Source organism: Carcharodon carcharias, chromosome 30, assembly GCF_017639515.1.
Source record: "Carcharodon carcharias isolate sCarCar2 chromosome 30, sCarCar2.pri, whole genome shotgun sequence".
In the NCBI taxonomy this organism is placed as follows: Eukaryota; Metazoa; Chordata; class Chondrichthyes; order Lamniformes; family Lamnidae; genus Carcharodon; species Carcharodon carcharias.
The window spans coordinates 18,981,472-19,009,268 of record NC_054496.1 but is presented as its reverse complement, the minus strand read 5'-3'; the positions used below and the strand labels follow the sequence as shown (position 1 = coordinate 19,009,268).

The 27,797-nt window shown below is 39.7% G+C and overlaps 1 protein-coding gene across 1 annotated transcript; it reads left to right on the top strand.

Annotated features, from left to right (window-relative positions):
* On the top strand, positions 1-27,295 carry LOC121271211 (A-kinase anchor protein 8-like). Its single transcript, XM_041177003.1, has 13 exons — positions 1-129; positions 4,466-4,513; positions 8,895-9,099; positions 11,461-11,941; positions 16,556-16,667; positions 17,726-17,760; positions 19,780-19,822; positions 21,259-21,325; positions 21,425-21,566; positions 21,773-21,878; positions 23,540-23,670; positions 25,187-25,282; positions 25,797-27,295. The coding sequence occupies exons 1-13, from the start codon at positions 111-113 to the stop codon at positions 26,202-26,204; spliced, it is 1,893 nt and encodes a 630-aa protein (XP_041032937.1). The 5' UTR covers positions 1-110; the 3' UTR covers positions 26,205-27,295.
* The last annotated feature ends 502 nt before the right edge of the window (positions 27,296-27,797 follow it).

The following is a 27,797-nucleotide window of genomic DNA, read 5'->3' as shown; positions in this document are numbered from 1 at the left end:
GCGCCGGCCCACAGGGCGCACCAATCAACGGCGGTGGGCGGTTCTTCCGGAGCTAGAAAATTCTGCAGGAGCGGGGCAGAGGCTTTTTATTTGAATTCAACGAAATCAAAATGGATTCTTGGTACTCCGGTAAGCGCTAAAATGCTTTTTTTTTTAACCTTTGAAAGCTCTTGTTCCGTTTAGAAGGCGAGTTTAATACTTCGCGATTCTAAGAGGGTAATCTATATTTTTTATCTGGCGTGTATGGGAGGGAAGTAGAACGACTTTTATTTCCGTCTCGAAGCGCGTCATGTTCAAGATGAAACCAACCTAACTTGCTGGGAGCCCATGTCCTGCCTACTCTGTGCCTGATTGGTTGCGGGCCCACTTGCCACCGAAATACCGCCGCGCGATTAGTTAAGGGGGCTGTCAATCAGCACCCGCTATGTTAGGTTGTCTGAACGCGTTGGGATCACTATGTCGTATTTTAAAAAAAAACAGCTTAAATATAAAAAGTTAACTCATGGTTTTTTTTTCAAACTTTTAGTGAGGGCAAGTTAGTGATTTTTTTTTTAGGAAAAAATAAAACGGTCGCGGACACGCAATTCACATGGGCGGTTTAAATATTTAGGTTGCGAAATCATTTATTCCTTTTCTTTTTCCCTCTTTGTCCGTGTTTTTCTTATCCAAAGTAAAGGAAGCGCCTTTCCCTTACTCCGGGTGCGTAATCGATGGCTGGTTAATGTTAAAATCCCGCACCCTCCGCCTTTTTCAAACATTTTCTCAAGACGCTACAAAATGGCGGCCACTTCTCAGCATGGATTGTTCCAGCCGCGCGCGACCGAGCGGCGCGCGCGAGCACGCGCCAACCTAGCGTACGTACGCGCGCGCGAAAAACCCAACCCTTGCATTTGAAAGCCAGAAATACTACAAATACTCAATAGGGCGGGCAGCGTCTGTGGAGAGAAACAGAGTTAGCATTCATTAGAACTGAAAAGGAACATAGAAAGTTGAGAGTTTAATAAGCCAGTAGATGGACGGACGGACGGACGGACGGACGGAGGAAAGATGATAGGAAGAACAAAAGGCAAGGTTGGAGGGTAAGAGCAATTAACTGAAAGATTTCATGATGCCAAAGAGTGGTATTGGGTATAGTAAAAAGACAACGGCTCTCTTCTCTTTCCCCCCCACCCCCCCCCCCACCGCCATGAGTGGAGCCACCTGAATGCAACATAAGGGGAATAGAGGATCAAGCCAGCAAGAAAAAAAACACCTAGAGGTTATGATCAAAGCTGTTGAGCTCAATATTGAGTCCAGAAGGCTGTAGAATGCTGACATGAAAGATGAGGTGCTGTTTCTCGAGCTTGTGTTGAGCTTCAGTGGAAGTAGGTAGTAGGCCATGGACAGAGGTAAGAGTGGAAGCAAGGTTGAGAATTTAAATTACAGCAACAGGAATTTGGGGTCATGCAGACTGAATGGAGCTGTACTGCAAAGTGGTCAACCAGTCTACATTTGGTTTCCCCAGTGTAGAGGTGACCACATCGGGAACAGCGAATAAAGTATACAAATTTGAAGGAAGTGCAAGTAATAATTGGTGTCCCACCTCAGAGTGTTTTCAGGCTTTGGATGGTGTTAAGGGAGGAGGTGAAAGGACTGGTATTGCAACTCCTGCGTGGAAAAGTGTGCACTGCATTGGGAATATAATTGGGACCTGAGATCAAATGATATGACTTTCTAAATCGTGCACTGGTAATTCAGCTAAAGTGTGGCAGAGTCTATACCAAGAATACGGAACCTTTAGTACTATGAAAGGGCTGGGTTTGCTCCTAAAAATAGATAAAGTTAAAAGGGTGATTTGCTTGAGATGCTCAGGGCTGTTAAATGGTGTTGATGCAGTAAATAAGGAGGAACCTTTACTGTGGAAGCAAGATCAACCCACGTTTATGTTGCACCTTTCATGGCTACAGGGTGTCCCAAAGTGTTTTGCAGCTAATAACTACAGTGACTGCACTTGCAAAGTACTTTGTGTAAGAAACCAAACTTATACACAACAAACTCCCACAAACAGCAATGTGATAATGACCAGATTAATCTGTTTTAGTGATGTTGGTTGAGGGATAAGTGTAGGCCTGGGCATCGCCCTGTTTGTCAAAGATCCCATGGCACTAGTTCATACAATTGGAAGGGTGGACATGGCTTCGGTTCAGTATCTCATTGAAAGGCTGCGCCTCTAACAGTGCAGTACTCCAACAGTATTGCACTGGGGTGTCAGCCTTGATTTTGTACTCCAGTTCTGGAATTGAACTTGCAACTTAACTTGAGTGAGAGTGCTACCAGTTGAACCACGGCTGATGCATAAGAGTTGGTAGGCAGAGGATAGATTGGCAAAAGAGCCAGAGAACTTTTTTCACAGATTGTTGTGATCTGTGAGCTATCTGAAGAGCTAGAGCTGGTTCAGGATAATAGTCAAAAGGGAATTGGAGAAATAACTCAAGGGAAGAAATTTAGCTGGGGAAATAGCACGTGAGTTTTATCAGTTGGATAGTTTGTCCAAAGAGTCAGCACGCCACAATGGTTCTCTGTAAGGAGTACTCTAGGGACTAAGTACACAAATTTTATACTGCACTTAGAAATGGAATCTTGATGGGTGCTGTCAACCTCTTAAAAGTATGGATTAAAAAAAGTGATTTTGGCTCTTGGTACTGCTTTGCACGATTTAGCAGCCAAGAGCATCCAAGAGCATGAGGAGGCATCAAGTTTCAATGCCATAGGCTTTGGAAATTTGGGAAAGGCAGCTGCTTGATGCATTGTAAGTGCCTTTTTAAAAAAAATAAAAGTATACTTTTATATTGGGAGTCCTTCTAAATCAGAAGATTAAATTATACTTTGACAGAACTCTTAGGATTAATCCCATACCTGCGTTTTGAAGATCTCATGTAGGTGGGTCCATGACAGCAGTTGCAGTTCATTTGGCACGTGTTCCTGATTTGGAATGAAGACTGGCTTGGGTTCCTTTTTAATGTGACTTTGGCTTCTGGCTCAACAGTGCACATTGATTTTGAAATTGTAAGGAAAATAGATTTTCTGGATGGCTGGGATTATTTGAAATGTTTCCCCCTCTCATTGTAATCCTAGTCCATGCCTTGATTATTTTGAGGCTGAACGTCTCATCTACATCGATGTTGTCTATTTATGTCAAGCTCTACTGGTTATTTGTGACCCACAATGGTGTTTCTTGTCCTGTCTAAAATGCTAATTTAGCTTTTATCTTTCTGCCTGCATGAGATTCAGCTGGACGTCCTTTAGTGGAGCCTCTGCTCCTGACGTTACAACAGAAAAGAAAGTAGGAGGTTAAGATCAGTTTGTTATAATTTGCAGGTGATTATCTCTGTTCGGTGACAAATTACAAGAGTGGAAATGTGTCTAACGATATATTTGAAAACAATTTTTCAGAAGATTTTGGAAGGTGGAGTTTAGGAGGAAAACATCAGACTAATGATTGAAGGCATTGATAGTAGAGCAGAGCACAACAGGCTTTGAAATCGAGCTGGGCAAATGGAAGCCAATGGATAGCAAAATACAGATGCTGGAAATTGAAATAAAAACAAACTGCTGGAAATACTCAGTAAATCTGGCTGCACCTGTGGGGAGCGAAACAGATTTAATGTTGCCAATGAAACATTGGTCCCTAGTGAGTCAATGGAAGCCAATTGAGTTGGGTTCTCAGATTAATTTTTAGTAGTCTTAATTTTGTTTTTAACTTCAACTGATTCCTTGGAATCCGCAAAAGATTTTCTTTGTTGGTTCTTGTAAAATGGTTTTTGAGTCCTGGCAGACCTGTTGTGTCCTACTCTGCCTAAGTGCCATTCTTACTCTGTGAGACTAGATTGTGATGACATGGTGTCCTAGGTTTGCTTATCTGTGGATACCACTGAAAAGTTATCGAGAAATGGAGTGAAACTGACTGAATTGTTTGTACTTTTCTGGGGTATTGAGCTCATTTTTAACAACCTTGACTGTCATTAGCTAACTTGGGATAAACCAGCCTTGGGACTGATTCTGTACTAATACATGTATATTTATTAGTTGAACAAACCTATTTAGGGTTAAAAACAAAAACAGAATTACCCGGAAAAACTCAGCAGGTCTGGCAGCATTGGCAGAGAAGAAAAGAGTTGACGTTTCGAGTCCTCATGACCCTTCGACTTCTTCTTCTCTGCCGATGCTGCCAGACCTGTTGAGTTTTTCCAGGTAATTCTGTTTTTGTTTCGGATTTCCAGCATCCGCAGTTTTTTTGTTTTTATCTCTCTATTTAGGGTTAATCTTACTTTGTGTTTTAACCTTACTGTGTTTTGATAATTGTTCCCTTGCAGTGCCATTGCTACTTGTGGCAATATTTTCTGTTTGCATTGGAAAATAAATAAATTTAGTGGGAAATATTGACTGACTAGGTGCTAATTAAATACTTTTGGTTTATTTATTGCAGGCTATGGAACCGGTGATTCTTGGAACACTGGAGCTACCAATTCTCAAGGTAATATTTTCCCTGGTTTCTTGGTTGCCTATCTCCTCATCTCAATATATTTTGAGTATTTTTACTAAGGGAAAAAATACATTTAAATGTTGGCTGCTTTTGATGGGCTGGCATGGGAGGGATACACTGATGTGATTGGTTAAGTATGCTCATTTAACCGCAGATGCTTTATGGGCATTTGCAAGTTCTTTGGTCCCTAATGGGTTTGCATAATTTTGCTGCAAATGTCCCAGCAAGATTATTTGCAACCATGGGGCCTTCCATACCAAGAAGTTCGGGGTTTTCTTGGCTAGGTGACAGTAGGAGGCACCCCCAGCTACGTGACCTTGGGATACAGGTTGTAGAAAGTGATCAAGGATTCCGCTCCTGTGGTGTTGCTGGGATGTCTGTGTGGATGATGGGTGAAGATGTAATCCATCTTTGCTGTGATTACACCTCTCGTAGTTGATAAGCCCATGTTTCCTTTCATTATTTTGTTGCGTCTTCAATTATGTAAGTGTCATTTATGTAATTTAAGGTCTCCTTGAGCAGTTTTCACTGACGGTTTCCTTTAATATTAAAACCTATCCTGAAAGTGCTGACTCTTGCTATAGTATGGACCTATGCACTCTTTCAAGTACTTTGTCCTATCCTTGATATGAGGGCACCATATCCAAACCTAGTTCTAATTGCACCCAATCTCCATTACGATTTCAGTCCTTCCTCTTGTGCACAGCATGAAAAACTAGATCCAAAAGCAAGCCCTGATTTAATTAAGATAAACGCAAAGTACTGCAGATGTTGGAAACCTGGGGGAAAAAAAGAAAATACTGGGGGTGGGGGGAAAACTCAGTAGGTCCGGCAGCATCTGTGGAGAGAGAAACAGTTAATGTTTTGAGTCCGTATGGATTCTTAAAGCTGATTTAACTGAAGCGTAACCTTTGCATGAAGTAAGCTCTGAGGTAATGTGCTCAACACTGATTCTCTTGGCTGATAATTTTGATGGGCTCTATTTGTGGAGTAAAGCTTAGAAGTAAACATGGATTAAGTGTTTCCATCGTAAATTAGTTGTTTGAGAGTCTTAAATTCACACCAAAGTCCAGTTGTATGTCCAATGTTATACCCAGTCTGTTGCTTTGAACTCAGAATTGAGTTTTTTTGAAAAAGCCTTCACCCATTGAATACAACAGTTCTGCCCTCTTTGGGACAAAGCCAAGCTGGTAACATATTGATATTGGACCATTTACAGATAATTGTAGTTGATTGGCTGTTTCCTGCAACCAGATGAGCAAATTATCTGAATGACTTGATGATTATTGATCCTATTTTGAAATTGATTCTTTTCCTTTTTCAACACCCCATCCATCCATACCCTCACTGGAAAAGTGACATAATGCTTAGTGTCTAGCCTTCTGGGGCACTCTAGTTCTCTACTGGTGGTCTAGTGGTAATGTTATTGGAGTAGTAATCCAGAGGCCCAGGCTAATGATGTGGGGGCATGGGTTCGAATCCCACAGGCAGCTTGGTGGAATAAAAATTTAATTAACAAAATCTGCAATTGAAAGCTAGCCTCAGTAATGGTGAGCATGAAACTATCATTGTTATCTATTAAACCCATCTGATTCACTAATGACCCTCTGGGAAGGAAATCTGTCATCCTTACCTGGTCTGGCCTACATGTGATTCCAGACTGACAGCAATGTGGTTGACTCTTAGCTACCCTCTGAGATGGCCTAGCAAGCCACTCAGTTCAAGGGCAGTTTAGTGAAGGGCAACAAATGCTGGCCTTGCCAGCAGTGCCCACATCCCATGAAAGCATAAAAAATACATGGTGCAGTGAGCTACGTTTTATTCTCAGAAGTGAATGTCACTATTACTTGGTCTCCCTACTTGCTCTCTCGCTTGTTTCCTTGTCTCCAATTCCAGAAGTTTGAAAACTTGGCTCTTTAAATTTCTAGAACTGATAAAGGCTATACTGCTAGCAGGCAGCCTTTCCATTCTTAAAGAGAAATCCAAAAACCTTTTTTCATTAGCCTGGGCCTCTGAACTACACCACAAGATTTTACATCTTTAAACAAAACATGAGCTTTATTGTATATGGAACACATTAAACAAAGCAAATTTAACAATAAAGTTAACACTAGCTTATACCCACATATGCTGGGCCCTTGGATTTACTTCTTGCTTCCCCCAAGAATTATCTTAATAGATATCAATTTTAAAGTTATTCTGTAGTGACCACCCATAAGTATGTTGCAGTCCTCTTGAAATTATTTTTAATCTTCCTCAGTTCCACCTATTCTGAGGTAAGACTTTAATTTTCTACCTCTTGACTGGAGGCCTCAATCCCAAGTTCTGATTACTTTTCCAATACTTCCAAGCTAACCTGATTTGCTTTCTTTGACACAAGACTCTGGGGGCCACTAGATTCTTCCACTAATTTCAAACTAGTCTGTCCTCCAGCTTCTGTTCCTTACAGAATACAAACTGAGATTAAGCTTTACCTGCATTCCACACAATGAATGATGAAGTTGGTTTTTTTTTACCTTGCTTAAAGTGCAGGTCTATTTAACTGTCACTTACTTTGGTTATCTTCTTTGAGCTGTACACACCAGTTCCAAGCTGTAACTGCTACTTGGTTGGCTCTTCATCCCTTTATATAGCTTCAACCAGTTTCAGTCTGTCCAGCAGTTTTGGTTTCCAAATTTTGGGTTCAGTTTTTGTCTCCTTAGAAACTTTGACCCAAAGAAACTTTTCTTTGTCGCGTTGTCTGTTTCCATTTTCAGTTTGCTTTAGGCCATGCATTGTTTGAGTTTCTCCATTTGTTGTTTTATAGCTCTCTCTTCTATTCTGACCAATTAAGTGTAGTATCGTCCCAGCTTGTTTACATTGCATTTACCCTATTTTCTACATTTTAAACTTTAATTCTTAAAACTAAAAGTTGTATTCTAAAACACATAGCTATATCCTAAAACACATGAACCATAAACTAAATATTTGCAACATTTTTTCAGTCTCTCAAATTTTAATGAACTCCAGTAAAAGTTGGAAATATGTGCAAAGATGACGAGAACCACTGAAGGTTTTTGAGATATCGTTTTGCTTGTGGGCCATATCCTAGGTCCCTCTTGCAGATTTTCTAGGTATCATTTTACAGATTGCCTCGCCTTCTAGGTCCAATGTTCTCTAATTCCCACCGACATCCCCTGCCCCCCCCGCAAAAATACACAAACCTGCTCAAAATCTTTTTACCAAATTTTTGGTCAGCCTCCTGAATATCTGTCTCAGCATGAAGTTAACATTGATCAGAAACTTAAATAAATACTGCAGTTACAAGAGCAGGTCAGAGGTTGGAATTCTGTGACAACTCCTCCTGTGTCCCCAGTCTCTCCACCATCTACAGTGCACAAGTCGAGCGTGATGAATACCCTCCGCTTGTCTGAATGAGTGCACCTCCAACTGTTCAACATCTTCCAGGGCAAAGCATACTTTTTGAGCAGCACCCAGTCTATAACCTTAAATGTTTATGTCCTCCGTCACCAGTACACATTGGCAACAGTGTATACCATATACAAGATGCAATGCAGCAACTTGCCAAGCCTCCTTCAACAGCACCTCCCAAACCTGTGACCTCTACCACCTAGCAGGACAAGGGAAGCAGATGCATAGGAACCCATCCCTTGCAAGTTCCTTTCCAAGTCCACCATCCTGATTTGGAATTATATTGCTGTTCCTTCACTGTTGCTAGGTCAGAATCCTGAAACTCCCTCCCTAACAACACTGTGGGTGTACCTACATCACATGGACTGCACTGGTTCACGAAAGTGACTCATTGCTACCACCTCAGCAATTAAGGATGGGAATAGGTCATGCCAGTGATCCTCTCATCCCAGGAAACCAGTTATTTTTTTGTTACCAGCTACTCTATCTTCAGTCAGTGGTAAATAAATTGAAATGATGACCATCATAAGTTTCCAAAATTTAAAAAATAAATTGGAATGTGTTGAAATGAGTTGACAGTTGAACCTTCGCTAATGAGACATTTCAGAAAGAGATTGAAGTTCCAGCAGTATTAGATGCTTGCAGCTTTAGCTGCTCTTGACCATGTTTTAAATTTGTCATCCTTTTAAAAAGAAATCAGATGTATTTTATTACTTGATATCGTATGTTCTGAGCATTCAGTGGGTTGCATATCTAATGCAAGTTGCCTTAAGGGATGTGGTGTGTTTACTGTTCATATATTGTGACACCTGGTCATAGCAAAGTTTGAGTGATAATCTAGTTTAACTCCTGAAAAATTAGTGACCCCTTTTTAACTCATGATTTTTGAGGTATATGTACATCTGGGATATTAAATTCTAAGATTTCTATTTTTTAAAAGTCATTCTTCCTTCCCTTTCAGAATACGATGGCTATGATTACAGTTACACCCAGGATACTATACCCAGTTCTGCAACAAATTATGGCTACAATGCTGGCAATAAATCTTGGGAACTTCCCAAAAATACAGCTACAGACACCATCATTGCTAAGATCAACAAGCGCTTGGATATGCTTTCTCAACTAGAGACTGAAAACCAGGTGCAAGACTCTTACCAGGACAACAGGTATTTGCTGGAATTTCGGTGCAAAACAGGAAGAGCAGTATTATGTTAGTTGCTCTTTAAAGGCATTGCACCCAGACAAGAACATGTTTTCCTCTGTATCGGTATGTTTTTAGATGCAGAGTTTCAATTGTCCAGATTTAAAAGTAAACATTCAAAATACTTAATACGATCTTAATTAGAATATTTGCTCTATATGCTTAAAATTCACTGTTTGCTATTCGGTCTCTACCACACTAGTTATCTTGTCAAATGAGTAGTCCCACTGAAAAGTGTGGGTCATTAAAACTTGCTGTAAATTTTAGGATTTGAGAAGCTTCCTGGAATTGGGGTGATGGTGTCTGACTTGATAGGCTATTGTCCATTCTAAATGGGCAGTTTTTGAATTGGTAGAATAATTAGAATTATTGTAATGTTGTTTGGTGATTTGATAGTTAAAGCTGCCATTTTCAACCAAGTGGATTTATATTTTAGTTCTGTTGCGAGAATTGGTGCCCCATTAGCTGAATTAGTCAAGCCCTTTCAGTCATTTTGCAAGTAAATTAAAATAGGTTGTCAACTTGCTTCTGAATTGGCGACACTTAAATTTAATGAACAGCGTTGCTATCTTTCACATTAATTGTGTAGCGCCCAACTTCTGTGTTCAGCATTTTTTTGAGATGCAAAGGTGTATAATATAGGATATTGCTGAGGTGAATAAAAGGACAAGTAGCAATGCAGTGAAGCCTGGGCTTTTAAAGGTTGTTTGAGAAATAAAAGCTTGAAGAAGTCCTGTTGAGTGTTACGAAACTGGGTGAGTTGATATTTAAATAATATGGGTTTTTGTTAGATGAGGGTTACAGAATCAAGGCAAATGAATGCAATTAAGATACAGATCAGCCACGATCTAACTAAATGGCAGCATAGGTTTGATGGACTGAAATGGCCTACTCCTGCTCCTATGTAGGTAAGAGAAAGAGATTGCTATAATTTTGCTCTTACCAGCATAACGTAACCTAGTTGTAACGTGGCTCAGGTCTGTATATCATGCATATCCCTCATCCAAACACTTGGCTGAATTTTCAGAAAGTTCATATTTTGTAAAACTTGCCAAGGTGGGCTGGTTGTTATAAGGAGAAGTTTTAAGCTGTTGACTGAAGTGTTGTCTTGCATAGTTGTCAACCATCAGTTTTCAGGGGCATGACCCCATTTTAAACCTTGAATTTTAACATTTTGTCTTTTTAGTATCCATGCTAGTTATGTGCAGGGTGATTGTTCCCAAATTCTATTAGCATCTAGCTCCTCTTTAAGTTGGCAGATTTGACTGTCAAACTTAACATGGGAAATTGGGATTATTGGCATTGAGCAGGTAGAGAGAAAGCAGTCACCTTAAATGCTTAAAAACTTGGCAGCTCCTGGACTCTGCACACTACTAAGTCGCTCCCTTCCCTAAATTGCATGTGCTGAAACACCCTGGTGTGTTTACTATTTCATTTACCCAATCAGATTAGTTATTTAGGCAAAACCAAGCTTACTTAGTACCCTTAAGCTCCACTTGCTTCTTCCTGGAATTCAAACAGTTGTGCAGAGCAAACTACAATTAAAATAGTTCAATTAATTACTCTTTCAAATCTAGCCTCAGTGAAATATTAATTCGTTCTAGATTGGCAATGTAAATGGGGTTTGCTTTAGTGGGATATCTGTGCTTGGTGGCACAGAAGGTGTAGCATGGTGGAAAAATCCCCATCGTTTCTGCTGGCTGTAAGGACGAGATCTGGTTCTCAAAGGTATTGTGTTCAATGACGTCAGGTAAATGATGTAAGCTTAAAAGCCAATAAGCCAAACAATTCTGTTTTGTCATTTTAAGGTTGCCATTGAGTTCATAGTCTCTAACTCCTTCCTCCTCCCACCCACCCCACAAATAAAAGTTAACATGGCATATAACTTTAAAATGGCTAAAATCCAAAAATTGGTGGATTTTTCCATTCTGCTGTTTACTATATTGCAACGTGTTTTGAATGGCAGTGTGCCCCAAAAAGAGTGAACGCACAGCCAAAAAATCTATATAACTTGGACCATTATTAAGTATATTATTTATTAACCCATGCTGTGAGATTTATCAGTTAAACTTTTCACTGACCCACTTTCTGCTATTTTAATTAGCAGTTTAGTAAATGCATAGAAGTGTTTGTTAGAGGCTGGCCATTTCAGCCAGTGCTTATTTACTTACTGCAAACCACATAGGTTCTGTGATTAGCTAAAATGTCATTAGCTGAAGCTATGTTGTTTAGTTTTTTTTAGTCTGCTATCACTTCTTGGCAGACTTGTACCATGGTACTTTCCAGCTACTGACCAGATTCCTTGCTTGCTGTGCGACTCTTTCAGGTTTACACCTTACGAGTCCTACGACTCCGGGTCTTCACTGAATGACCGTGATCTGTACAGATCTGGCTACGGTTACAGTGAATATGGGCCTGATTATAACGATTCCTATGGAGGTCGCTATGACCACTACGACAGCTCCTACGGGACCCGCAGAGATCAGTTCCAGAACAGAGCACGTGACCCATACGGCCCTGCTAACCAGTGGGGCCAGAACTGGTCTAGAGACCGGCCTCCATATAACAGACCCAATCGGAACGACCCCTTCATGTCACCTGCAAGTTCCGGGCGAATGTCTGCACGCTGGAATGAGCTGTCGATGGGAGGCAGGGGCCCCAACGCCGCCACCGCCTCCTCCACCAGGAACCTCCCTTCGCTCTTCTCCCCAAACATTATCCCCATGGACCTGTTCAGAGTTCAGGGATCGGGAAGACCGTTAGGAGGTGCCAGACAGCGAAGGAGAGACAGGAATCGAACCAGAGGCGTAAGTACCTTTTTTTAATACTTTTTATTTTATCCAGTAATGAATAGGTAAAATGAGGGTTTGGGAAAGTTTAACCTTGTTTGTTTATAGAGGGACAGTTTTTTTTTGTTAAAGATAGGGTTTTACATTTTTTTTGAAGTGGACCAATGTGATTGTCCAGCAGTTTGTCCAAAAAATTTTTTCATGTGCAGTATTTCAACTAGTGCAGAATTAAAAGTGCTTAAACAAAAGAATCTTCTAGGATATATATAATCCAAGTTATACCACCCCTTTTGTTTAAAGCCAGTGCACTAGAATAGCATTAAATGGTTAATTAAGTCTTGAGAATCATCATTGGTGAGCAATGCCAATTTCCACATTCTGAAATCAGTACCAAATCAGCTATGAATCAATCCTACTTCAATCTAGGGTATTTGCACGCAGATGTTTATTAAACTAAATGTATAATTGGTAAAACCAATTTTGTGGTTTCTATCTTGGATTGCACAATGAACATTTCTGTTTTTATGTCTTATTGTAAAACAAGAGCTGAATATTGAGTCTTGCTTTGATTTCCGCCTGCTTAATACTGTATTAAACTTGTATGTTAAAAATGTGATATCTAGTCTCCCAGACTGTTGGTGATACAAAATGTTCTTGAAATGCTGTGTTTTTGATCTGTACTTTTTACTTCCAGCCTGGAACTGACAAGCACAGCTAATTTTCAAATTGAAGTGCTAAACTGAGGGCAGTTGGCCTATTTGGCCTTCAAAGGGACATTCCTGCACTGTAGCATGTAATACATTGTACATTAAGGCATAATCTGCCTTAGTGAGCAGTGTCATTGGGAATCTAAATAGTTGAGTAGGTGCAATTTAGCCTGAAAATGTAAGGGCATTCACACTGTTATTAAAACTATCTAAATGTCTTGCGATTTCTGTGGTGTAACTAATGAGCATATTTCTAAAATCCATTCGACAGCAATGATCCTGTTCCTAGTTGAAGCAATTTAGTAGGCTGCAGTATTCCTTTTCTGATCATGTTTTCGAGTTGAAACCATTTTCGGATATTTGATCTGTTTACCCCTCTTAGTTTCTCTTTTTTGAAAGTTACTGAATTACTTTGGAATGAAATTTCCCATTATAGGTAGCAATGTTTGTTTGACATGCATAATAGTGGCGTCTGGTTAAACTATGATTTCTGATGACACATGACTTGCTGAATTTAATAAAAGTGTTATAGTTTCAGACAAAGCCATAGATCCATCTAACCCACCTATCTACAGTATTCCCATAATCATTTCTAATGAACTTCAATGGCAGTAGTAGCATTGTAGTTATGTTACTGGACTAATAATCCATTGATTATCATACATCTATTGATCTGCAGACATGAGTTCCAATCCCATCATGATAGCAGGGAAATTTAAATTTGATTAATAAATATGGAATAAAAAGTTACTTGATGACAATGGATTATCTGGATTATTTGAAACCATCTTGTTGAAGGAAGGAAATCTGTCAGCCTTATCCAGTCTACTGGGCTACATGCAACTCAACCCACAGCAATATAGTTGACATTTAATTGCTCTGTAAAATGGCTAGCAGTCAACTTGACGAAGGACACTTGGGAATGGGCAATAAATGCTGGCCTTGCCAGTGATGCTGCATCCTTTGAATTTTTAAATATAAATCCAGGTTGTTGACATGAACCTGTCCAAATTCTTCTCAAACTCTCCTTTCATACTGGAAGCATGTTCATATTCTAGCTATCCTTTCAGTAAAAGATTTCTCCTACATTTCCTAATTTCTTTTACTTTATAAGCATGACTCCTTCTGTGCAGGAGGTAGTGACAAGAAATTTATCCAAACCTTTCATGATTTTAAACTTCCCTAGAGTGAAAAGACCCAGGTTGGTCAATTTTTCTTTGATATTCCTTGAAGTTCTGGGATCATTGGTGTAACTGTTCTTGGTATCCCCTCCGATAACTCTCATTTAGTAGGAAGACAAAATCTGCATTCTGTTTTCTAGATGTGATTTCACCAGGGTTTGATACAATGCTGAAATTTCCTTCCTGGGTTTGCTCGTGGCTAGCCACCCCAACCTATTTTTTTTTTAATACGCTGTGAATCTTGTGCTAATTATTTGTAACCTGTCCACTGAAACACCAACTCTCCTGCTCTGGTGCTTTAAATACATTCCCATTTGCCATATTATCCACATCGACCTTCCCTCTGCCAAATCTCATAACTTTATACATGTCTTCAATTGCATTTGCTGCTTTGCTAGTGACTGTTCCATGTTTGACCATAATTTTCCCCCTCTGTTGTTTATTTAAAAAGTAATAAACAACACTGGCCCCCATACTGAATTGTGTAGGAGTATGAGGGATATGGAATGAAGGCAAGCTCTTGATCAGTTATGATCTAACAGGTGGAACAGCCTTGAGGAGCTGAGCTGAATGATCCTCTCTTCCTCTGCTAACCTTTATAACTACCTATATACTGCTGCTTATCCAGCAAGCAATTATTTGTCAGTCTGTTTTAATACATTCCCATCTAACCCATTGACTTTTATTGTGTAGTACCCTATTAAGCACAATAATGTCATACCTTCTTGAAATCTAGGTAGGTAATGTTCACCACATTCTTATTTAATAGGTTGGTTGTCATCTTGAAGGAATCTAATAATGGGCATGACCTTCCACTCTGAAAAGCAGGCTGGCTTATGCTCCTTGAGATGTTTCCCTATATTTTCTATCTTGATACTATCAAACACCTTCCCAGCTGTAGGCACAATGCTTGCAGACCTAAAATGTGATAATTTATATCTTGCTTTTCTTTAAAGATGATGGGGCAGACATAATTGATTTTTTTCCCATTCTGTAGGAAGATCCTTGACCCGAAACGTTAACTCTTTCTCTCTCAGCAGATGCTGCCAGACCTGAGTGTTCCCAGAATTTTAATTTTTTAATTTCAGATTTGCAGTACTTTGCTTTTATTATTTTCCGATCCTTTGGGAGTTAGCCTGAGTTCTGTGAACTTGGGGGGGGGAAATATCCACAAGAGAACTTCCAATCGTTTGAGCCATTCTTTCAGAGCCCAGGGCTCTGAAAGTTGAAATGAAATCCTCCCCTGAATTTCCACAACCTCCCCAATATGCTCCCTTCAAAGGTTTTGTTAACTCTCTTCTACATTCACCTTTAGGCATACACCCATTTCTTGTATTTCTTCCTCCATTTCTTTTGTGAACACAAGTTGGAAAAATAACTAGTGCTAAGGGAATTGCATGATCATTGGTCTTTTTGAGGGCCAGCCTCTCTTTGCGTTCTTGGCTTAGTTTGTTGCTTGGTTTGTAGTTCATCCATGTGAATCGTGAGGCTAGTACAATTGCAGTGCATTACTTTGCCATGGCACAACTCCTTTAAACTAGGGCAATGTTCTTTCTGCTGAGCATAATGTGGACAAAGCAAGAAAGGTATTTACCTGTTAATAGTGAGATCATGTTTTAATTAAGTGCCGAGGAAAGGGGTAATGCCTATTTAACCTTGCGATGCAGGAATCATGAGCTCATTAGCTTGATCTCCTAAATTGATAGAAAACTATTGGATAATTCACTTCAATTTAGTATATGGATTGAGCCCCGCCATTTAGTTTTGATATAGCTTTTAAAAAAAATTGTAGTGCCCTAACAAAAGGTGAAAATGCGCATATGTTATCTGTTTTTCATGGTGACTTTGAAAATTTGTTCTCCAGTTCCAGAATTAGAGTTAAGTGCTATCAGCAGGATTTTGCTCATTGCGTCATGTAATAATCCTGGATATTTGATCTTTAACTTTCCTTCTTATCTCTTTTCCTCTCGTGTTTATATCGGTGTATTTTGTGGAGGTTTGAGCTTATTGCTGGGGAATCGGCATACTTTAGATGACCCAGTGGCTAGCACATAACAATGACTATACTTGGTCAGAGACAAGTGTCCATCTGATATGCTGTTTTACTCCATGAAACTGGCAAAATCGTTTTCATGACCTCTTTCAAAAGAAGTGAGTGCTTTCTCTGTGGTGACAGAATGGTGCTCATTACAGTCATGAGTTAACAAGATCTAGAATGTTATAAATATGTACATGGGAGTGTATTGTGCAATTTTGTTGCATTTAATATTTGACTATATTTTATAGTCAATACCAGTGAAAGGAAATGATAGTCTGTCTTGAGTGAGTGGTTTACACTTAAAATCTCCTCCACTTTTATGAAATGTCCAAATGTGACTAGTGCTGTATGACCTGATTGTTGTACAGCATTGCCAGTATTTCAGGAAGTGGTTTTGATGTGCCTTTTTCACCTTGGGGTCAACAAATAATGGGCTTAACCTCAACTTGGATTGGGAATGTGCTGTCTTCTGTCCCAAGGGCAAAAGCCCCAAGTTAGGGTGCACCAAAATCATTGAATGGAAACTGCACCACCTTCAACTCCTGTTATCCTTGGAAACTAGAACATTACATACTGGAGTGTTTGGAGACAGCTTGCACACATCACACCAAGCAAGATGGGAGACCTATTTTTGATATTTTTTAATGGTTGTAAATGATATTTATGCATGAAGATTAGGAATTGAGCTCTCTTTGGTCTTTAACAGATGAAGAAAGTGAATGCAGGCTTTGGTAGGAAGAGGAAGCAGTCCACAGCTAGTACCGATGAACCAGAGAACAAACAGGCAAAAACTGAAGATCCTAATGGATCTGATGCAGGTATGCTCAATTTCCTCCAGTCTTTTCTGTATATACTATTCTCTTTGGAAGATTTCTTCATGGGAGTATGATGGGCAGGTTATATGAATGCATGTGGCATCACAGCTGAGCCCAATCCTCCTCTTTCCTGTTGTCTGCACATGAACACTTCCAGCAAGGTTTGTGAGGTAGTAATCTGGAGCAGGGGTCGTGGCAACCCTCATTTGTATTTACTTCCCCTTTATGTTCCTCCCCCATCCACCCTACAAATTTGTATGAGGGAGGGAAGAATATTTGTAAAATGCAACATTGTTTCTGCCCTGCAACTTGTCTATCAGACACGTTGAATTACAGATGTTGTCAGGCCTCTCTGTATGTGACCATCTTGGCCTTTTGCATTTTAAATTTGGTTTTTATTAAGAAATGTATCTCCAATCCTTCCCTTTTAAGGCAATGCTATATGGACTATCTTTGGCAAGATATTAAAAATATGTATTAACACTGGCATGTAAATGTGCGTGGGGAAAGTTGTTAGTGTTTAACCTCTGGCTTGTGCTTGGCTATTTGATAAAGTCGGTGGGAATAAAGTTCTGGTCCAAGCCAACAGTTATGGACTGAAATTGATTAGGTATTGTCCATTAGCAGAGTCAAAGGTTCAACCGTGGCCTGTATCCAGTTAGCTAATCTGACCAGACCAGCAGCTATATAGGGGTATTGCCTATTCAGAGAATGAGAAATGGCTAGCTTTCATCCTGATTGTTATATAGTGTGACCTCTGCTGGAAGTTTGTGTGAATGCAGGTTGAAAACAGGATTAGACTCAGTTGGGAGACCCTGTACCATCCTATGGTCTGCCAAGAATGGGTTTCTTTATTGCTGAACTATCCTGAGAGCTTTGGAAATGCTTTCATTATTTTGAAATTTACCCTTGGCTTGCTTTTGAAAAAGATATTCATAACTTGTAACATCATAGTATCTTCTGAAAAGTACCATACATCAGTGCTTGTTTAAGTGACTGACCCAGGAAATAGCATTATCTATTTCAGTATTTGTGTTCTTAAAATGACTCTTTAATTTCAGGCGAAGATGAAGGTGGTGAATCTGGAGATGGTGGTGTAAGTAATTATTTGCTTGGCTCCTGTGAGTATTTCAGAGTAGAGAGCAGAGCTCAGTTGTTTGAGTGGCATTGAATCTTTTAGTTTGTGTTCTGCAGGAATGTAGCTGACTTATGTTCAGTTTGATATGGAGGAGCTTAGCCTCTGCAGGTGTTATTTCATTTGTACAGGATTAATTCTGTTTTGTTTTCCTGTGGTGGGGAGGGATAAGTGAAAGGTAGGTAATAGTTTACCATATTACTGGTGAGTGATCAATATCTTCAACATGTGGTTTGACCAAGCCAAGCAGCAGGTCCCTAACTGTATTGAACAGCTTGGCATGATGTTGCCTCAATATTTTTCCTTTGATATGGCCAGTTAAAGTCTTGACAGTGCATTTTTTTAATATAACGACTGTTGACCACTTATGTGGCTGCTTGACTCCATCATGAAGTTAGAAACATAGAAACTAGGAGCAGGAGTAGGCCATTCGGCCCTTTGAGCCTGCTCTGCCATTCACTATGATCATGGCTGATCATGCAACTCAATACCCTGCTCCTGCTTTCTCCCCATATCCTTTGATCCCTTTTGCCCCAAGAGCTATATCTAACTCCTTGAAAGCATACAATGTTTTGGTCTCAACTACTTTCTGTGGTAACAAATTCCACAGGCTCACCACCCTCTGGGTGAAGAAATTTCTCCTCATCTCAGTCCTAAATGGCCTACCCTGTATCCTCAGACTGTGGCCCCTGGTTCTGGACTCCCCCACCATCGGGAACATCCTTCCTGCATCTACCCTGTCTAGTCCTGTTAGAATTTTAGGTTTCTGAGATTTCCCCCCCCCCCCCCCCCCCCCTCCCCCCCCTCCCCAAATCATTCTTCTGATCTCCAGTGAGTATAATCCTAATCGACTCAATCTCTCCTCATATGTCAGTCCTGCCATCCCAGGAATCAGTCAGGTAAACCTTCGCTGCACTCCCTCTATAGCAAGAACATCCTTCCTCAGATAAGGAGACCAAAACTGCACACAATACTCCAGGCGTGGTCTCACAAGGCCCTGTACAGCTGCAGTAAGACATCCTTGCTCCTGTACTCGAATCCTTTAGCTATGAAGGCCAACATACCATTTGCCTTCTTTACCGCCTGCTGCACCTGCATGCTTACCTTCAGCAACTGGTGTACAAGGACACCCAAGCCTCGTTGCACATTCCCCTCTCAATTTTTAGCCATTCAGATAATCTGCCTTCCTGTTTTTGCTACCAAAATGGATAACCTCACATTTATCCACATTATACTACATCTGCCATGCATTTGCCCACTCAGCTTGTCCAAGTCACACTGAAGCATCTCTGCATCTTCCTTACAGCTCACCCTCCCACCCAAGTTCTCCAGTGTAATGCCCTTGTTCTATTATCAGTCAAGACTCCACTCCACATCTACGTTTTCTATGGATCCTGCAGGAAACCACTGCCGGACTTCAAATGTAAAAGTAGGACTGATATTGAAGTTTTTTAGTTGCTCCCAGTCTCTGAACAATACAGTCAGTGGGAGCAAGTTCTGAGAGATCTCAAGTTTTTGAGAATTTAGTACCTGCAGTGTAAATATGGATGAGCAAAGATATACATACTATATATCATTGGTCAGTTTTTTCTTCCTTTTTGGTGGTTGAATTTCCTTTCTGCGATTAGATGTTTAGGAAACTTAATTGTTAGCTGAAATGCACTTCCTTTGATAGAAAAACCATTAGTTGCTGTAACAACTTGAGCAAAGCATTAGATGCCTTATATAATTCCAACTTGATTATTATTAACTGTCTATTGATGTGATATTGCTACAACAACCTATATTATTACTTTTGAGGACTCTCTCCGTTGCAATGCCAGGTGCATCTCAATAGAGATCTGTTAGTAGTTACCGTACAAACATAGGACGATAACAGTCAGGTGTTTCCAGAATTTCTTGCAGCATGATTATTCCATTACCCTAATGTAAGGGGTATCTAGTTTTAAGAATAATGCTTATTTGTATTTTTTCCCCCAGGCTGGTGAGGGCAAAGAGGCTGGGGACAAGAAACCAAAGCGCTGTAAGATAATGTTTTATTTCGTGAAATTCCCTCCATGTGCCCCACCCCAAGAACATCTTGAGTTTCTCTTCTGTTGAGTTTTTTTTCTGTTGATCTGTTTTCTCTTCCTCCCCCTGTGAGTATCGTCACTTCTTTCCCTCCCCAAGACAGTGTTGGGTTGGTTGGCTTTGTCACAGGCAACTTTTCTCCACTTGAGAAATTGTCAGCAAATTACTCGATTCAGAAGTTGTGATATTTGATGAGCCTACCTTATTTTTAAATATTAGTCAACTCTTATCTGGCAATTTGTGCAGCTTTAATTCTGCAGCAAAGGATAAAAATTGTGCACAAGTTGTGCACTGGTTTATGTTACTTGTATAGCATGTTAACTGAGTTAAAATGTGTTGTGAATTGGCTATTGCTATTCAAAATAAGTCAACAAAATTTTGAGCATGAATGAGCAATAAGTATCTTAAGTTACAGGCAAAATGCATTGGAACAGTTTTATATCTCAAATGGTATAAACCAGAGCCCAAACAGTAATAATTTGCTTTTATGGACTGCCCACAATGGTAGAAAAATGCCCAATGTAATGCTTTAGGGACGTAACAACAAAAATATGTTGAGCGAACAAAGGTACTGAAGGGTAATTAGACTGTCAGGGGTGGAGGGCTTAAAGCATGGAACCTAAAATGGCTGAATGCAAGGTTGCCAATGGTAGGGCAAGTGGGGGAGAATGACAGATGCACAGGCAACTTATTAACATTAGTTGAACCCCAAGTTAAGCAAACTGATTTTAGTATTGCTGAAAAAGAGACAGACATGTAGAAGCTTTCATCAGGACACTTGGCAATACCAATATAAGGGGAAAACATTAGTTTATACTGTACTTGAAGAGATTGGTTGGCATGTGGACTCTGGTAGAGGTCTCATGGAGAATGCACCAGTGATGGCTACTGACAGTTAACTGCCAAGCATTGTTTAAAATTTAAGCCGGGCATGATTTTTAACTGTAGCGTGTGCCTCTGAGGTAGCAGAGGTGGAAACATTGATCTGGATTTCAGATTTTGTTCATCAACTCCTAGAGCGGATACCTATTGTATAATAATTGCTCAGTGGCTAGTTTATTTAGATTGGGTGGAAAATAGCTAATTGGGTGAGATTCCTGAAGAATGCTGATGTCCATGGAAGTGTATTTAAGCTGAACTTAGTGCCTTAAAGAGCAGAAAGCTCTGACAGTGGGAGGAGAGGGATTGTGTAATTTTAAGAAAGGGTGATACTTTAGATAATGGGTAATAGATATTAATGATACGGGGTGTGTTTTGGTTGAGTAAACTACTGTATACTGACTGTGTTGTGAAGGGGATGTGTTGAGGGGGATTCGTCTTAAAGGTAAATGTAGAGAAATTGGATAATTACTGCTTAAAGTGTGATGAAAGTGATTTGTTTTTAATCAGTTCCTACGATGCAAGAAAAGAAGAAAGCGAACAAACCAAAGAAAAATCGTGACCGTCTTGCAGAAAGGTATTTGGTGGTGGTAGCGGTGTGAATAGGTTCTTTTACTGTTACGTTGTTCAAACTCTACACTTTCCCTTTTAAATATCATGTTCTTCTGTGTTGCAGGATAATGTATGCCTGCTCAGTTTGTAAGTTCCGAACCTTTGAAGATGAGGACATTTCTTCCCATGTGGATAGTAAGTTCCACAAGGAAACTTTCAAGTTCATTGCGACCAGACTTGACAAGCAGACTGCTGACTTTTTGCATGTAGGTATCCATATGGCTCCTTCATATTTTGACTCTAATGAATGTATGTTTCCCTTATCTCCCTTTTTAATTGTGTATGGATAGCCAACAGATATTTCATATTAGATATACACATTGCCTCTAAGGTAGTTATGTGTAATTTTTTTTAAATTAAAAAATAATACTGTCCATATAAACTGTGCCTAATGTTTTTGAATCACTTTCAGGAATACATCCTAAACAAGATTCAGAAAACTCAGAAGCGTCGGGAGCAAATTGGAGATAAAACCATCCTGAGAAAGCAGCTGATGCAGCAGCAAGATTTGCTGCAAGGTATGGACTTGGTGACTTGGTGTAAATCATCCACTATGTAAATGACTTGTTTCTGCAAATGGGTTGGCCTGCTCAGTCAGAATGTTTGGCTTTTCAAGTTGGTGTTATTTGCCTTAGCATCATGTTTTCATACAGTAAGATTGTGTTACTCAGACTCTAGGTTTCCTTTCGCAGACTGCCTGTAAAATGTATTGTTATTGCTGGCAAGGGGAGGAAATACTATTGAGACAGGATAATCTAGAATCCATACAAAGCAGCAGCTTTGGTCCGGTATCTTTAGTTGAACTATGTATCTTGCTCTGTTTTATCTCTCCCCACATAGCACCACCACCACTTCCTCTGGAGAACTTCTTGACCTTTCCTTAGCAATTAACTAAGATGTGGTCAAAATCTGAGGCTCAGTGAGGAATGGCAAATGTAGACCCATATCTACTGCTTGGGATTCTACCCTTAGTAAAATGTTAGAATCATTGGTGGTGGAGAAACGGTAGGCAGCATATCTAAAATGCAATTGTTCCTGTAGTTCAAAGGGGATGGAAGTTTGACAGCATTAGAACAGGGTGTGAACCATGATGAGGACTCAGTTCTAGTTTAGTTATCTTGGCACGTCAGGAATACTTCAGTGGACTGTAACAAGGGTTTGGAGGTGAAAATGCAATTTGAAGTTAACAGATACATAATTTTCAAATCGTTTTTGTAAAGGAATTTATCAACAGTGAGTTGTAAATCTATTCTGAACAAATTCTGTAGATTCTAGTTCTGCAGTTTGAAGTTTACACTGGGGCGGATAAATAGAAACAATAGCTTTTTAAGATGGTCAAGATTAGATATTCGACATAAACATAGTATGCAAGTCATTATATTATTGGTATTTTTAATCATGAGATAATACAGAGGAGTCTGGTTGTACCTCCATCTGATGTTGGTGTTTCTATGATGCAGAAATCTGGATTTTTACTTATTTTGCATAAAATGTTCACGCATCAATGAGCTATAATTCAGGAAATAAAAACGTGCACATTTGGCTTTTAACCATTTTTGTCAGTAAAATGGTAAAATGTCACATGGCCAATGAGTATTGAGATCACATGCTCAACATCGGTTTCTACCATGCTAATACATTAAAAAAAAACTAAAGGGCAATTTTCCACATTCCCCATTAGCTTTTGAATATGAATGTGTTTGACAATTCTGTTATATGTAATCCCTATTTATTGCTGAGCAATACTGGTTGACACTCGACTGCTATGAACAACTGCTTAATCTGCTCCCCTTCAATTATGCTTTCATTACTGTTTAACATTCATTACATCCTGAGCAATCTGAGTGCATGCTGCTCAGTGCTAAGCAGTACCATCAGATGTTGGAACAACTGGCTCACTAGCAATAAGCTAGTACTTTTTGGGGGTGGATGGGGGAAGTGAGATGCCACCACAGAACTTGGCAGTATCACCAGTTCACAAATTGTGTAAATAGGTTTTGTTAATTGCAATTGGAGTACTGTGATCCCTAAACCAATTTAATTGTTGCGATATTCTTGGTTCTCTAACTCCACCCCCCCACCTCTCTCTCTCTCTCCCCACCCCCCCCCCCCACCACCACCACCACAATTTGTTCTGCTGTCTTTTTGTGCTATATCTAATTCTCTAACTGTTTTGTAGATGTTGGTCTGGAACATTTCATGAAGAAAGTAGAGGCAGCACACTGTGTAGCCTGTGATCTGTTTATACCCATTCAGAATGCTGTCCTTATGCGACATCTGAAATCACCTGATCATGGCTGGAATCGCAGAGTAAGTACTGTGTAAAGAGAAGCAGATTTGAATTATAGTCAGTAGGTTATCTAGTTGGCTGGCTAACTTTCTTGTGCTGCTTAGAAAAAAATCTTTGTTTTCTACTGTTCCCACCACAGTCCCTCATGGTTTTCTCAAAGTCAGTATGTTGCTGGTCATGGACCAAAGATTCCAGGTTCAATTCCTGGTCAGTCAGTTAGACAATTCCAGCTTGGGTGGCAGCAAGAGTACTGATATCAGCCAGCCTATGGTCCTTTTTTAAAAATCTGTAGAAGTTTTGAAAAAGGAGTTGAGATTGGTTATGACACACACACCTTGACAAAGGACACTTAATACTGGAGAGCATGTGATGGCCATGAAACTGTGACCTAGTGAGGGTCAGTTGGGCTGAGTGGCTGATTTTCAATGCTGTGCATTTGGTATAAAGGAGAAAAAAATCCATGGCAAATGAAGTTTAGCACCCCTCATTTCTACCTCTTTAGAGTTTTTCTGGGCTCAGTGATTGGAATCACTGGTGAAGCATTTTTTCCCCGTGGGGAAAGATGCAGATTAACATGCTGTCTAAACTCCTATGGAAATAATAACTGATTAAGACATGTTACAAAGGGGTTTTAGTTGATGTCCTTTGGAGAGTTTTGTAAAACACAAGTTAGCTTTGTGCAGCACACAATCACTCTTTGAGAGAATTTTGTATTAGATCTCTCCTGGGATTCTGCTTGATGCTGATAACTGCAGATTTGTTGAGCACAGTTGCACTGGTACTTAGGTGCATGGGAAGTCCATGAATGAGGAAAACAAATTCTTTTGATGTATCTTCCACCTTAAATTAATCCTCTGTTCAGTTTTATTTAGTGCTAATGTACGTGAAATTACTTTACTGAAATTTATCATGCAGGTGACATTTTTAAAGGTTTCCTCTGGCTTCATTCCATTGCATCAGCAAGTCTTTTTCCCTTAACCAGGACAACATTGGAAACCTGTTTTACATGGCTTTGGGATTCTACTGTTGACAGAAAATTGTCCCAGTTTCATTTGTCCATACTGGACAAGTTAGTCCATTAAGTTTGACTTCTGTAAATTTCTAATAGTACACCAGAGCCCCAAATGTAAGCAGAAGAATGGCACATGAATGTTGCTCTCTTAAACATAGGAAATAGGAGCAGGCCATTCAGCCCCTTGAGCCTGCTCCACCATTCAACTAGATCAAGGCTGATCTCTACCTCAATGCCATTTTCCCACACTGGGCTAATACTCCAAGATTTGGGTAGAAGGTAATGAATGCTATATGACACAGTAGGGTGACAGAAAAAATAGGAATTGCGCTTCCAACAGCCTATCCTAAAATAAGTGCATTAAATAGTTCTCTAGTTTTTATTTTAGCCATGAATGTTGAAATTAAAGATGTCTAATCAGCCAAGCTTTACTTTCAGTCTTGTAAATAGTAGGTACAACTGAGTTTTTTAAAAAGCAAGTGACCACCAGCTTTTTATTCTTTGATTATCCTCTTCCTTACCAGGCAATGTTGGAGAAAGCCAAGAAGGGCAGTCTTGTTGTGGCTAGGAGTGTCCTGAATAACCGTAACATCGCAGCAATGTTGGAAAAGTACAAGAAGGTAACTGCAGTGTCTTAAAGTGTAATTAGTTCTATTCAGCAGCCAACTGCAGGGAGAAACTAATGGTTGGTTATTCTGGATTTGCAGCTTGGGGGAAAAACATGGCAGGCTTATCTCTCATCATGTTGATCACATTGCTATCTTAAAGGCTATCTTAAATTGCTATCTCTACCTTGCAGAGTAGTAGCCATATTTTTTCACTATAGTTGAATGTACATCACATGCAGGTTACAATCATTTGGGTCCTTCTAATGTTTACAAATATGTCAGTGGTCAGTTACCTGCTACATCTGAACAGGTAGAAATTAAATATTTCTGTAAAGGTTTCAATTAGTAACAAAAGTTGGATATTTCTGATGTCCATTGGTGATATGAAAAGTTTTAATGGTAGTCAGTAAAATCTTTATGGCACATCAAGGTTAAGGCTACATCTATTTAAATTTTATTTTGTTCTATCTTGGTTTTGGTATTAAGAATTCTTATTAAAGCCTGCTGCTTGTTTACTTTTTTGCAGGGTGAGAACCCATTCACTGATGACCCAGACAAAGATGAGGAGGATGCTGCTGATGAGACTGCAGAGGGTGATGGTTTGAAGGACAGCTCCATCAATGCTGAGGACAAAGAAGGGGAGACTGAAGATACAGGCGACAATACCAACACTGAAAGAATAAAGGAAGAAATGGCAGATCCCTCTGAAGAAAATGCAGAGGAGGAAACTGGGGAGGCAGAGGAAGAGGGTGTGGGGGAGGAAGAGGCTGGAGGTGAGGCAGTGGAAGGAAGAGAAGAAGCTGAGGGAGAGGCAGAAGGAACAGCAGAGGAAGGGGCTGGGGAGACAGATGCTGCAGCTGAAGACAGGGATATGGAATTGACAGCTGAAGAGGAAGATGAGATGCTGAAGGGAGATGAAGAACAGTTGGAGTAAATTTTAGTACAACTTTCTGCAGACATGCAGATGTATAATTCTATCCCATACCAGCTATTGAGGTTTATACTAGTTTAAGAATTTCATTGTTTTTAACTTGCCAGTAGATTTGTGTTCACTTGGTGTATTGCAGTTTCATCTGATATGGCTAATACCAAGTCCAGTTTTCTCTTACATCCTGATGTGAATTTTTTTTTAAATAAACTTGGTTCCTGTAATGTGATTAATGTGGTGTTCAATTGATCCTATTAACTTTAAGGACTGGCATGAAGTTTGTTTGCAGTAATCGAAGTTTAAGTGACCTTTAATTCCTAAGGTCTGGCTATCTTGATTCCAAGCTACACAACCCAGATTTGTTCCAGTTGTAAAGCTAAACTACTGGTTTAAAAAAAAATCTCATTTGGTTTGTGTACAGATGAGGTGTAAATATGCAGCAGGATTTGGGTGACTGGAATGTTTTGTTGTATTAATTAGCTCTTGCATGAAGATAGTGAATGGTGCTTCTGAGCATGTTGCTTTGTTTTTAAAAATCTGATTTTGTAACTGCAAATACTAGACTAGTACTGTGTTAAATTAGCTATTGTGAAAATCATCTAGAATGCTTTAGAGCACTTATACTGCATTCCTGCAGGGTGTAGACTGCCTCTTAAGGATTCAAATTCCTTTTTTTTCACACATAGTTAAACTTCTTCACCAGTGAGTCTGATCAGCTTGACTTAACTTTTTTTTTTGCATTTGCACCTCCACTGTTTTCAAACCAAATGCAGATCAACTGGCATGTGATCAAGGGCTGGGTGATTTCCAGTGCACTTCAGTATTGAGTAACATTGGATTGAAAACAGGTATGGCTTGGCTCAGTGGGAATGCAGTGTGGTTTAGCATTGTATAAGCTGCAGGAAGTAGTTGCATTTTTCACCAGCTTTCCCCCCACACCCCCGCTTCCCAGGTTTATTCCACTGCTTTTCTATACAGCAGCAACCTTATATAGGCTATTTAAATGCAATGTACTTGGACTTGACCTCATTGTTTTCAATTTTATACAAAACTGTAAATCAGTTTGTAGCGGTGTTAATTAAAACTTAAAAATGCAATCCTGTGTTGTGGTTCTTAAAGTACAACAGTGTCCAATTTGACTTTCAATTAACTCAGGTTTTCAAAATGAGATTTTACTGGAGACAGTGGGGGAATATGGTACTTGTGGTGGCACCTTTTTCAATGTTTTTAAATCCCAGCCCAAGCTTAAGAAATGGATGTTTCCTCAAAAGCTTGGGCAACAGTGCTTTGAGGAACGGGGCTAAAGATTTAAACACTAGTTTTAGGATAATAGGTAATGCAAATTGATAATCCAAATACAAAGCCACCTAGGTGTGCAATGGAAGAAAGCTCCACCATGAACATAGTCAGTAGAAATAAGTCTTTGTAATAGAGAATATGGGGTTACAGGAAAGCAAGGTGGTGGCATTGGTCTTTTGGTTGTGGGACAATAACAGATGTTGTCATGGTAAGACAGGGTCCAAGATTAGCCTAGGAGAAATGTTGCAAATAGAGCAGCTAATTCCTTATTTGCCTTACCAGATATTTAGTAAGATATGT